The following is a 13,516-nucleotide window of genomic DNA, read 5'->3' as shown; positions in this document are numbered from 1 at the left end:
TGACTATGCCTGAGGTGGGAGAAGGGTTGCATGCTTGGTGCAGTCCCAGCGGTTGACCAAGGTGGCCCATATGTAGAAGACGAAGTGAACAACCATCCAAAATAATTCTTGATAGAATCAGGTGCTACTCGCTCCACGGTGTGTCCAAAAGAGGTTCCAAACCTGCCTCTCTTTGGAAAGGAAATACAAGTTGTAGGCATTGAAAATAAGCAGGAAAACTATCACGTCAGCAAATGTCTCTGTACGCATTGGCTCAACTGAAAAGAACCATGAATTTGTAGTAAGTAAGACACAGTACTAAACAACGATCTTCCAGTCACACAACTACATTGCGTAACTGGCTGTCCATGTAGGTAAATGCTTCGGTGCCCCACATATGGGTAGCAAGCTATATAATGATGCAATACAAACCTACCACAGGATAGAAATCCTACAGATACTTTGACAGGAGTCGTGTAGGCTACAACAGATTGCTGCCCCGCTACTTTTGTAAATATGAGTCGACTTTATTTTAGATGTAGTGTGAGTTTATAAGTTCACTCACTCACTCACGATCCGTCCCGTGTTGTCAGTGATATCAAAGGTTGAGCGACATCACTAGTTTTGATGTAAATTATACTAATAAGTTTAAACTAATGAAATTTTCCTTCCAAAACGTGAATTCTGTTCATTTTGACTACAAAAACGGAGGGAGTTATGCATTGCTAATTGCGCTGATACTCGTTGTCCGTGGATTCCAGCATACGAACTACACTCTGGGACTATTGATTTTTTATATTGTCTGGGAATAAATAGCAAGGCTACCAACGGGAGACATTTGTCAAAGACATAAAAGAAGGACTGTAAATACTTTCCTTTTAGCAGCCGGTATTTGTCTGACACCGTCACAAGGCGCCATATTTGAGAAATATATACGAATGCAAAAAAAATGATACAGGGACACCACCCCCCCCACTGCCATGAAGAAAAACTTTCGTTCATTTTATATACATTTAACTGTACTAAGTAACATGTTTAATTTAAAAAAAAACTAAAACAAATTTGTACTGTAAAAATACTTGTAAAGGCTGAATGAATGTTACCTTTCAGCTTACTACAATGTTTCCCACCCTAACAAAAAGGTAGGGTTTGAAATGGGTATTTGCCAAAATAGTCAATTATCTTACTAAACATGAAGTAAGTGCCACTCAAATATGGCCGCCGGGATCTTACGTTCTTTTGCACGTAGCTGGCAGTGAAGTCCTCGGTCCAGTTTGATCGACACAACGTAGTTTGACAGATACCGGTGCTTATGGATCACACGTAAAGCGGGGTAAGCCGTGGCCATCTAGCCTGTGACCCACAGCAGCCCTTTCTGTACCGCGACAGTGACCTGGCCCAGGGCAGAGGCGCGTCACAGGCGGCAGCGTGTGCGGGATGGAGCGGGGACGGGCGGCCCGTCTTGGGGCTCTGGCTGGCGGCGGTGTTTGTGCCTTGTTGCTGGGAGGTGTCCTGCTGGTTCAGTTCATCCTAGGATCCAAGAGGCGCACCGGCCGCAAGACAAAAATCATTGAGATGGTGAGTGCTGAACGCCCTATCCTGCAGAATCCTTCCAAAATCTATAAGTGCCCTGTTAAAAATAGAGATTTATGCCTCATACCTAGAGGTAGGATTTACACTTTGGCACCCGCTTTCATCGGAGAACTACGATGGCAGCACTCACTTACCTAGAACACTAACGCGGTGTTCGGGAGACATTGGCACCTAATTTTTAATCCTAAAAGCAAGATGATCACTTCACAGTTAGCACATATTTGAATGCCATTTTAGCAATAATCACACAAGGACATTTAAACGTACGTATGTATTCCGTTGCACATTTTGGTTTCAGGCAGTGAAGAAATGGTCAGCGTTGTGATCTGTTAATAGGGGCCGATGACCAGGAGATGCCATCTGACCTGCATAACCCTGCCACTATTGCATTTTTATTAACAATGTCCTTCTTGGAATGTAACGTACAAAACATGTTAGCAGTGGTAATGTTAATGTTGTCACACGTGTGGAGGTCTTCCTGTGTTGAGTTCAGAATCACAAGCGCTCTGGTGAGATACCATCCTTTATCCAACCACTAGAACTCAACTAGATATTTGAACTCAGTGAGGAGTGTAGTAGTCAGATTCATTCAACACAAATCAATAACATAAGAATCATAAAAAATTCTAGACACCACAAGCAATTTAAACACGAAGGCAAACTCCAAACCAAATAAAGTTTCAAAGCTATATTATAATCCCAAAATCAATGTAACGTATATGGTGCGCAAAACTCAGTTATAAACATACATGAAAATCATAGGTTGACAAAACATCTAAAAAGATTCAGCCTATTAAACATCAGTACTGATAAACACTCCAAAAGAATGACATAAATTAACAAAACTACAATATGCATATTAATTTCAGATTTCAAAGCGGATGATGGTGACATCAGAAAATGATCAAAATACAGTTTTTAACCATACACTTTCAGGGCTGGACCTTCCTCATCCTTAACACAAATTTGGACTTGCATATGTGAGAATGGGCTAACACATGCGGGCAAAAACAAAAAGGAAAGACAAAAATAATTTGGAAAATCATCTAACTAGGGCAACTCTCTATAAAAATATGCTGGTGTAATTATCTAAGCTGAAAAGGAAACAAGAAACCACATATATTTATATATTTCCTCATGGTACAGCAGACAGATAAGTTTTCATCAGAAGAGTGTTCACCTTCTCTCGACGTCAGTTGACAACAGCATCAGTACAGTGCAGAACATGGGCTGCACCTTACAGGTCAGCAGTTCAGAATTGTTTGGGCATGTTAGTACTGAATAGCTTAAGCAAATAGGGGAATTAATACTGAGAGGAAATTCATCAGAAGACTTGAAGAAGGACGGGAGGTGACCGCTGCAGACTTAAGCCAGGCACAGTTCAAGACAGACTAACTCAATGAACTTACTTAAAGTTTCAAAGTCTCTCACTAGTTAGAAATATCCATGTCCTTCCAATTGGTCCTCTAGGTGGGCTGATCTTACGCACAAGATTTAGCATCCAATAGTAGCCGGTGGCACCATCAAGTTTGCAACTATTCCGGATTTTCTCAGAGAAAGCATGTAGTCATCTCAATGATTTCATATAGGTCCGCCAAAATATTACATTTTCTAGCTGTTTGTTATTTCAGAATTCTTTCTCACGACATACAGAGGGAACTAAATAATTCTCACATGCAATTTATAAAAGTTTCCTGTCTTGTTTGACAGCTAGAACAAATATTGTTACATAACACTGAAACATATTCTTCATCTACAATATAGTAGGACATTCAACATCATGTCAGCAACATGGGGAAAAATTCAGGTCAGAGGGAACATAATAAGCAAGTAATTCTCCTTTACTGTTGCAGGAATAAATCTTCAGGCCTAGCCAAGCTAAGAAAGTCTAAATGTTCTTCAATACAATTAATGAACATAAATCCTGCTGTGCACCTTACAATATAAATCATATATGCAAAGCAAATTATTTCACCACAAAGATTATTTACGACATATTAGAACACAATTTTAAACGTGCATTTATTTTTCTGCACAGTTGTAACTCATGATAATAAAATTCATTTAATTCAATATAAGTACGATTAATTCATAATCATTTAACATTCATAATATACTTTATTTCTACTATTTCTTCTTAAAGATAATACTTTCCTTGATAATTCTAACTAATAATTCACTTGAATAACAATAATGCACAATATCCCCATGCTAAAACATGATGTCAAATACAAATGGAGGCGACCTTGTCCACTATAATTCAAACATGTAAATTTTTACATTTCCACGTAAATTTTTCTGTTTGACTTTTAAAAGAAGGTTTGTAAGCCACCATATGCTTACTCCTATGCCACTAATGTATTAGTAAATTTTGATTTCTTTCAGTAACATTGCAAATACACAAAAATATAACATGCTGTATGACATGACACATGACAACACGGCTTCAACCCAGCTAAAGAGATGCTTTCCGCCACTCACTGTGATACCAAGATGGACCAATGGGATCATGAGCATAAGCAATATTTAAGTGCAGAACTCTTGCTCACCTGACCAGCTCTGAAAACTGAGACTATTTTTTTTTCATAAGGATGAATTTGTTGCAATGTCAGAACATATGTCAAAATCTAGACTGTACCAGCAAGTCCTGGTATCTGGTCACCCTAGGTTGTTAATAATAGGCTGTGAGCAACATGAAGAATGGGGAGGTGGCAGAATATCGTTAAGTGAGATACACACCCATAACATCAGGGTGTCTCAGTCCCTTATATGACTCTGCTATGCAACGCCGTTTTTTTGACTGATGGCACATTGCGTTCTGGGACTTGTAGTTTTACTACTAGCATTGTAAGTAATGGCTCAAATTCCAGTATACTAAGTGTTGTATAACAAGACTGGCTGTGCTGTGTAAATATTTCACACGTGAGACTAATTGGCACAGTGGGACCATGTGTTCCGCTGTGTGTAGACTCCCTTCATATCTGTATGTGCAGACCATGCCTGTGTGTGCACATCCCACGTACACCATGTGTGCCAATCCTTCACGCATACCTGTGTGCTATTCGCAAACCAGCTTGTATGTAGATCATTTTGCTTACCTTTATGGAAGCACTCCTAGACCTGTACTTGTGAGTCACTGTAAGTCTGTGTGCGCAGAGCTCTTGTTATCTCTTGCAGCAAACCCTTTGCAGTCTCTTAATTGTGGCTGTGAAGGGCAGAACTCCTGGGGTCTGTGGCCTGATGCTTTCCCAGGGACTGTTCAAATGTTCCTCCTGCGTGCAAGAATTGACTATTTATTTGCCATTGAGGGAGGAGTTTTGGTGGTAATCTGTATGTATTTGCCTATACAGGCAACACAAAATGGTTGGCAGTGGCTCAGTAAAAGAGCACATATCCCCCAACCAAATGACGTTGGATGAGAGTCGCAGCAACCTGAGAGAGGTCGCTACCAGACCCTTTTATTATGGGACATAGCGCACACAGACTGTCGTGAGTGAGACCAGAGATACTACTGTACTCCTTCTCTCCACTGATTTCCTCAGAGTTCTTTCCATTGCTGATCGATTCCACTGCCTGGATTGCTATTGATTCCTCCCATGTCTCAGATAATGCTACAACCAGGACTACTTCCTGCAGTTCAAGCATTGGAGTGTATAGTATTCTTCTTTCTGCCTAGAAGTGTCTTCTGATGGTTCCTTCTCATCCACATCTTGGAATTTATCAATTTCTGGGGGATCGTCCATGACTCCCCTAATTTGCTTTGTATTCCTTTATTGGATTTTTTCAAGTTAACAACAGTGCAAGCCAATGCCCGCTCCTCAAAACATTGTTGTAATTATGTAGCAAAACCAGATCCACTGTTCTGTCCCAAATCCTATTCTGCATCATGCATATGTAGTACATATCTTACGGAGACGAACACAATCTTTAGCTTTGGAGGTTATGGAAAGTCCAGTGTTCGGTGGAAACAAACTGATAAAAATCAATCCTGGTTAGTAGGTGGGGGGCATGCGACAGTATAACTTGTTTAGCTATGCCCATCACCACTGCTCCACGTCTTGTTACCGGCCTTGTCTCCGCTCCAGAAGTATAAGTTCTATCGTATATGATCAGGGTGAGAGTATTGTTTTTGGCTTTTAGCTTAGTGATCTACTCTTCCCAAACTCATCCATCCGGATCGCTCCCACCTCTTTGTCAGGTAAATGGAATAGCATCTGATTCCACTCTGGCCCATTTGTGCAGGTCACGTAGTCAACTATTCTACGTCCATCCGCTTGCTGGCTTTCCATGTCATTACATTGTGCCAATTTAACAATATTAGAGCTAAAGCTATAACCCCGGACAGTTTTGTTCCCTTTTGGTCTTGGCATTATGCCCATCAAACACAGTTCTGCTGTACTGAGTATAGTCTGATCTACCAGTTCGGACACTGTTTTCATCACTGTCTCCCATGTCTGATTTAACCCTGCACACTCCCAGAGCCTATGCTAGAAGCTAGCTTCGGGTTGCCGGTATCTCAGGCATTCCGCATCTGCTCCCTCAAACATCTGATGTATGGTTTTAGGGTGAGGTGTGTCTGGTGTAAGTAGTTGAATTGTGTGTACTGCAATCTGATTCAGAGTTACCCTCTTGACTCTCCCCGTGATTTTCTTCCACTTATTAGAGATTTGTTGTCCCAGGTCCGTTTTCCTATTTGTCTCTGATTACTGGCTGAGCAGTGTAGTGCTGTATGATGGCTTTCCTACCAGTGCCGTAATATCCCCTGCAGGGGCGCTAAAGTAATTGGCTTTGATTTAACTTGTCTCCACTGGGTGCGTAATGTTTGTTCTATTGCATTGTATGCTATAATGTCTCTAGCAGCTATACAAAATGTATCACATAGATCATCAAATGTACGTAGTCTCCTCCTGTGTGTATATATTACCGTCTGGTGGTCGCCAGTAAGTAGTTATAGTTAGGACCATGTATCCCTAGAAGAAGCATTTTTTGACTTGCCTATATCTTTTGCACCATTTGAGGAATCTTCACAAAATGTGTGATTCTTGTTGCGCACGGAAAGTTTTGGGGTAATCCATCAAGCGGGGCAGAGAAAAAGGGGGTGATGGAGGGGTAAAAAAAAAAACAACATGTATTTCCCGTGTTTATTCCCATAGGATAGGACCTTTGAACACGACTACAGCCTGTACAACTGGACAGAATTACACCAGATTTGGTAGAAAGCTCGTTTTTGGTTTGCAGATTGTGATTTTTGGTGTAAATCCGTTCAGTATTTTTTGGGAAATTAAAGGGAAAACAAATTTGCATATCTCTGGCCGCAAAGCCTTCATGATTATTTAGCAGAAATTCACACATTTTCACGAATGTGCGTGGGGAAAAGAAGCAATGAAATTGGCTGACAGCAACATGACTAGGAAATTGTGGCTGCCGTTTTATTTCATGGGGCATGATACCCTGGGGTGTAAATCCTCATTGAAGGTGACATAAGGGGTCAGGGTGAAGGTACCCTTATCCAAGGGATGTGATATAGGTGTGTTTAGGGGTAAATTATGGCTTTCAAATAATTATGTGTCACCATGAGTGGTACTTGCAAAAATTAGCGAATTTGTGTGAATGTGAAAATATAAAAAAAAAAAAAAAAAAAACACTAAAAAACACGTATTTATTCACTCACACATGCCCTCAGAAACTCATGCGCCCACTCACACACCCACTCAGATACTCACGCACCCAATCAGACCCATTCATAGACTCTCACACCCATTTTCAGACCCACACAGACACTCCCACTCCCACTTACAGATCCAGTGACAGAGACAGGCCCTTTGGCCAACCTGTGCTGCCAAAGGCTTTGCATTGCACTGGGTGGTATAAGGGCTTGGATGCAAGGCCTGGCTGGGGTTTGGAATAACGTATAGTAGTTAAAATGACTTTACATTAAAAAAGCATAGTATTCACTGAAAAAAAACAAAGGTTACAGAGACGTTATAGTTCAGTTCTAAATTTACTCGTACAAAACCATAGAAATGCAGCAGTTATAGTTACAGTTCTTTCCAGTAACTATAACTCACATCCTTGCCATGCACAGCAAATTCCTCCACATATTATATCAGTGATGAGATCTTGTATGGCATCTTTGATATTATCCCTGCAACATTTGCAACAAAATTATCGAAAAGAAAACTGTGCATGGTAAAATGTGAGAGTTCTAGTTACTTTACGGTGCGAGTTATAGGTGCTTGAAAGAACCCTAACTGCTGAATTTCTATGGTTTTGTCGAGTAAATTCAGATCTATACCGTCCCTGTAGCTTTTGTTTTTTTCAGTGATTATATATCTCCAACATGTGTCACTCCGATGTCATCATAAGTCAACGTGATGCATTTTAGCTTGGGTATTGCCCACAATGATAGCAGTGGGGTGTAGGGAGGGCGATCCATATGTGTGAGTATACTGATACCACAATTTTTGCACCATCAACATCAGGTTGGTCTCCTTGAGCAGTTTTCAAGAGGAGTTTATTATCCAGGCCAGGATAGATTCACCATTGAGAACCCGCGCTATGTCAGCTCTCTCAGCACAGGACCATCTTCTAGCCAGTGCATGGTCCATTTTAATTGTGCCGCAGCGAAGTATATCCTCCAGCAGGCAATATAAGTAGAGCAATTCTTTTCCTTCCATTTGCCCATATTAAATTCAATAGGAGACTGTGAAGACCCTTGAAAAAGGATTTGGGAGGAATATCTGCAAGGTAGCAAAGAAGTATAGCAGCCTGGGTAGTATTTGTATTTTAACTTTCGCCACTAGAACCATAAGGGAGAGTGCAAGAGTCGTCCAAAACGGGATATATCAACAGATTGATGAGAGCTCTACCCAGATTGCCTTCTGCAAAATCTGTATCTGTGTGGTATATGTGAACTCCCAGGTGTTAAATTGTGTTGGCGCACCATTCTAACCTACTCTGTAGTGGCGAGTATCTTGTATTTGTCTGAAAGGGAGCAGACTGGATGTGGTCCTGTTTAAGCCCTGATAGTCTCCTTAAGTTCTCTGGTGTCTCTATTAGTCTTGGAAGGGACTCACATGTTACCTTAGTAAATCAGCCGATCATCTGTGTTTAATGATATCACAGGCCCCCTACAAAATGTTTTTATTCACCATCCCTGGGCTCTCTTGCGCATCATTCATGCCAAAGCTTGTGCATTACAGTCAGTTGCCCGCAAGCACGGCTGTCGGATGACACTTTCCAGCTGCATTCACTGATCCAGTGATGGAGATTTTACACAATGGCATATCCTGGTGGTAAAACATAATTAACCTGGCTGGATGCGCTTATCCTTTGACAGCGATTTTCTCCCCTGAGGACTGCTTTAGGCAGTCTCCATTTGCTTACAGCCCCTCTTAGGCTAGTTGCACAGGTTCTTCTCTCCCCCAGAGGACTCCCTGGGAACTTTTTCTCCCTGTACATTTGATCGATACCTTCAGATGGTTGACACACCTTTAATTTCCTGATTGATACACTGCTTTGCATGTCCTTTATCTGTATGGTTGTTACCATTATCTTATCTGTCCTGATGACGACCCTGACAAATTGTTAATCACAGGGTCGAAACGTTCACAATTTCACTAGTGGACTATATCCATTGATTGTATTAATCACTATGTACTCCTAGTTGGGGATCTAACTTGGATTAAGTGTTGTAGTCTTTAGCTGCTAGTATACATATCAATATTATTATTTATTCTTTTGGTACAGCACATATGCACACTTACTTAACTGATGTCACTTTACACTTGCACTGCGTCAGTTCTCGACCACCTGCGTTGCTATCTTTATTAGTGCTAGACTAAAATTAAACAAAAGGTCAAAATTCATATGATTTGTCTTTGAATATTTCAGCCTAGGGAGTCTAGGCTTCAGACTTACCCTGAAGGTAACCATTGTATTGTTATTTATTTATGAACCCAGGTTCCCAGGATTATAGAGTTGCCACTGTAATGTTCTGCTTATTTCCAGGCGGTCAGAGATTGTTTGACTCTAGTCTTGACTGTAACTAGTGATCAATTACATAACGTTCTTATCCAACTAAATAATTTTGGTCCCATTCCCATTGTCTCGAGGACTTCTATAAAGTACAACTAACTGAAGGTATCAAATGCCTCTTCAATATCCAGGGATACAACCAGCCAGTCCTGAGTGGCTGCTTTGCTTGCCCTTATCAGGCTTAGCAGGTGGCAAATGTTTAAATAAGTGTTCCTTTCTGGTGTGAAACCCTTTTGGTCCGTGTGGACCTGTGACGTGACTTCAGGTAACAGTCTATTTGTCAGTGTTTTCTCTAGTATTTTATCATCTAGGAGAGATCATGGCTGATAAGATTGCATGTCGGAGGCCTCTCGTCCTAGCTTGGGCAACACTACTGCTAGTGCTTCCCTGAGGGATTCCGGTAGCAGGCCTGCTACCGTCGCTTCCTCATAAACATGAATAAGTTTGTGTCATCTGTGCACTGTACATTGAATAAAATTCAATAGGAAACCCATCTATCAATGGGGTTTTATTTCTTGCTATCTGACCTTTGGCTGTACGAATCTCCCTCCATCAGGAGGGGCCTCTCTAGTTTACTGCGTTGCAGTGGGTCAATTTAGGGGATGGGGATCTTTTGAATGTATGCGTGTATTCGATCAGTGGTAACTGAAGTGTCTGCCAATAGTGTGTGATAGTCAGCAAAAGCTGTGTTTTTTGAGCTGACCATCATACCCCGCCGATGGACTAATAGCACTTATTGTGACCCATGTCGTTTCCCTCTTCAATGGCCATGTCAGCAGCCTGCCGACTCTTTCCCTCTCTCTGTGTTGCCGGGCTGCGTATTCTCTATAGTCAAGCTTCCCCAATCAATTCATCAATTCTGTGCATTGATGTCTGAGTTCGTGTAGGCGCACTACTTTCTCAGCTTGTGCAGATGTCACTGTTTCAGTCAGGCACGTGTCACTTTCGACTTTTAGAGCGTCTCAGAGTACGGATCATTTACCTCCCCATGTTGTGGTTAACACACTGTCCTTGTATAACCAAGTTGAATGCTTCCATTCTGTCGTCCTAGAAGAGATGGATCCTTCGTTCTTGCTGAAATATTGTGCAATGTGTGTTCTATAGTTTCATGGAACGGCATATTGTGTAATGCCTCCCTTCATAACTTCCAGGTCGCTATTCTAGCTCTTCCTCTGCCTAATTGTAGCACTGTTTCTAGTGTGCAATGATCTGATATGGTGTGGGCCAGGTATTCAGAATCTATCTTACATGAGTGCAGTGTTTTGCTGCAGAGAAACTGATCTAGTTGTGTGTGGAGATGGTGCACTGGAACCTCTTTGTGCAGATGGTGCAATCCTACAAGATGATCAGCGGGCCTGTCAAGGGTAGCAGGGCTTTATGGCCTGCAGGACTCCTTGTGATCTTGATCTCAAGTCCTGGAGTTATACTCTTTCGGTAACAGACCCACCTATGTTCGGGTAGGTCGAGTGCTCTAGTGTCCATTGCCCAGTTCGGGCCTGTCCTGCATGACACCGACTTCCACTGGGCTCATTTAACAAAGTTCATCCCAGTCCCCTCCCTGAGACAGCGGCCAGCACAAATCTGCCTCAAGTATTGAGGCACTGCCGCCTCAATGTCAACTTGTGCCGCAGGATCCCTCACCCTCCGAACTACAGGGTTCATAGTTGATGCAGCTCTCTGATGGTGCACCTGATACACGGCGGTGCTTACACCCGCAGCTCCACACCAAGCCATGATCTGGCAGTATTGCTCCATTCAGTCCACACTCTGCCTGGCGGGACCCAGAAAGCTTGTTGACACCTCTGGCTAGAGGACACCACTAGTGGGTTATGCCAGCTGCTTTTTCAGTTTGGCGATACGTGCCTATGATCAGGATTCCTTAGGATTTCCTCAAGGACTTGTACAGAGCTTAGAACAGATTGTCCATTGCAGCCTCTGTCTTGGCTCCATGACTGCCCCCATAAACACTAAAAATATGAAAACATTTAGGTGGTGGTAGATTCTACTATTATTGCTTTCACCATTTTAATTATTTTAATCATGACGTGTTGGTTGAATGGACAAACCTTGAATGACATCCAAACTTCATTGCTTGGGCTGGAATTGTTGGTGAGCACCAAGTTCCTTTGTTATGTGTGGCTCTCACTGAGAGCCATTAGATAAAATGTCAGATTCTAAATCTGATAGTTGATTGCGGTGACATAGCAACAGTGGGTTACAGATCTCATGCCTACATCATAAAGGAATCCCAGGCTGCCAGTGAGAGCCTATCAGCACTGCAGTGCAGGGAGCACAGCTTCTGAAGGAGAGAGAAGGGAAAGCACACAGAGGGGTGGCGGGCAGAGATCAGGTTTTTTTGGGGGGGGGGCAGGGAGGAGGTTGCCCCCCCAAAAAAAATGTTATGTATGGCTCCCCCATTACACCTCTCCCCCTATGACGCAGTTGAAAGCAGGGGCAGATAATTTGGATCTGGGGCATACACAACATAAAATTATACCTGGGTAAAAAGCAAATTACAGGGTTGTTTTTCACCATGGGATTCCAAGTGACATCATAGACAACTCAAGCTTCGCTCTCATTGTCTATGTCATATCACTCAGAGCCCTTCAGTGAAAAACAGTACCGTAATTCACTCTTGCCCATCTATAATTCTGTATGTTATTCATAGTTGTCATAAAGAGGCTCCATCATTTATTTCCATTTCTTAATCTGGTAACTCACTGCTATGACGTAGCAAACGTTGGTAACCAAATTAGTTACCCACTGTTGCTACATCATAAAGGTCTTCCAGGGCAGGCTGTCAGGGCTCTGTCAGCTCAGCACTGCTTGTGTGCTTTGACTGAAAGCATAAAAAACAGCTGCAGCATGGGGAAGGAAGGCCGGGAAGGTGCTGGGGGTTGGTCAAGGATGGCAGGTAAGGTGTTTTTTATGTATTTATTTTTTAACCTTTGGGGCAGGGTACATAACAGAGGCCATGTTAGGTGTGGCTCCTCCATTACTCTGTCACTGCATAACAGTTGAAAGCAGGGGAAGCTGATTTTGGGGGCCATATATATAACATACAATTATAACTGGGTAAAAAGTGAATTACAAGGATGTTTTTCATCTCTGGGTTCTGAGTGACATCAAATAGACAACTTGAGCTTCCCTCTTGTTGTCTATTTGATGCCACTCGAAACTCCTTGGGGAAGAACTTCCCCGTAATTATTTACTCAGCTAAAATTATTTATTTTCTAGACCCAGCTGTTGTGATCTCGTTATGTGCATGCAGTAATTGTTGGCCCTTATTTCTGATAACTATGTCTGCAGTGGGGGTGTACAGTGACCATATTTGATAAGCAGATATGGTGAATTTCACAGTGCAGGCCATGAGTTACCAGTGATTACATTCTTAATAGGTGTGTATTCACATTAGAAGATGAATATTGCTAGTTTTCTCTGTTGCTTGTTCATGGGCAATCTTAAATTACTTTTTTGAGAAGTTTCATGAGTCTATTGCCCTTAGTGTATGGTCTGCATGGACTGTTACTAAAATATTTAACGGTCTTTTCAGGTACGCTTGAAATTCTTTCCCACAGAGTTAGGAATCATTGTTCAGTTTTTGGTTTCTTCAGTGAGCATTCTGTTGCTTAGTGTCTTTTATCCCTCGGGACACAACTATGCTTGCAGCTATTGTGCTCAAAGTCTCTGCTTGTGTTTATCTGAACAACTCATTGACTTTTAACAGCAGGTGCTGTTCATCACGTGCATTGGAAAATTCCAGAATTACCCTGCTGACTTTGTTCAGCTGGTATTATTATTGCAGGTCATTCACCAAAACCAGTAGCTTTACATTGGAGGCATTGTGCTACTTCTTTTTCCACCAACTTTTCTTGCATCCATTCCTTTATTTTGACTAAGTGTTGGT

The 13,516-nt window shown here is 41.9% G+C and overlaps 1 protein-coding gene across 4 annotated transcripts in view; it reads left to right on the top strand.

Moving 5' to 3' along the window:
- Window positions 1-1,216: 1,216 nt before the first annotated feature.
- The window catches only part of NT5C3A (5'-nucleotidase, cytosolic IIIA), a 286,713-nt gene continuing 274,413 nt past the window's right edge, over window positions 1,217-13,516 (top strand). Inside the window, exon 1 of one of the 4 annotated variants that reach the window (XM_069215464.1) lies at window positions 1,217-1,557. In XM_069215464.1, coding sequence (XP_069071565.1) covers window positions 1,417-1,557 — 141 coding nt within the window. In that variant the 5' untranslated portion in view covers window positions 1,217-1,416. The remainder of the gene's footprint in view (window positions 1,558-13,516) is intronic. The other 3 variants (XM_069215479.1, XM_069215482.1, XM_069215476.1) reach the window with 3 other exon arrangements.

Source organism: Pleurodeles waltl, chromosome 2_1 (assembly GCF_031143425.1).
Source record: "Pleurodeles waltl isolate 20211129_DDA chromosome 2_1, aPleWal1.hap1.20221129, whole genome shotgun sequence".
In the NCBI taxonomy this organism is placed as follows: Eukaryota; Metazoa; Chordata; class Amphibia; order Caudata; family Salamandridae; genus Pleurodeles; species Pleurodeles waltl.
Note: the sequence above shows the minus strand (reverse complement) of the source record. Positions and strands in the feature narration are given on the sequence as shown.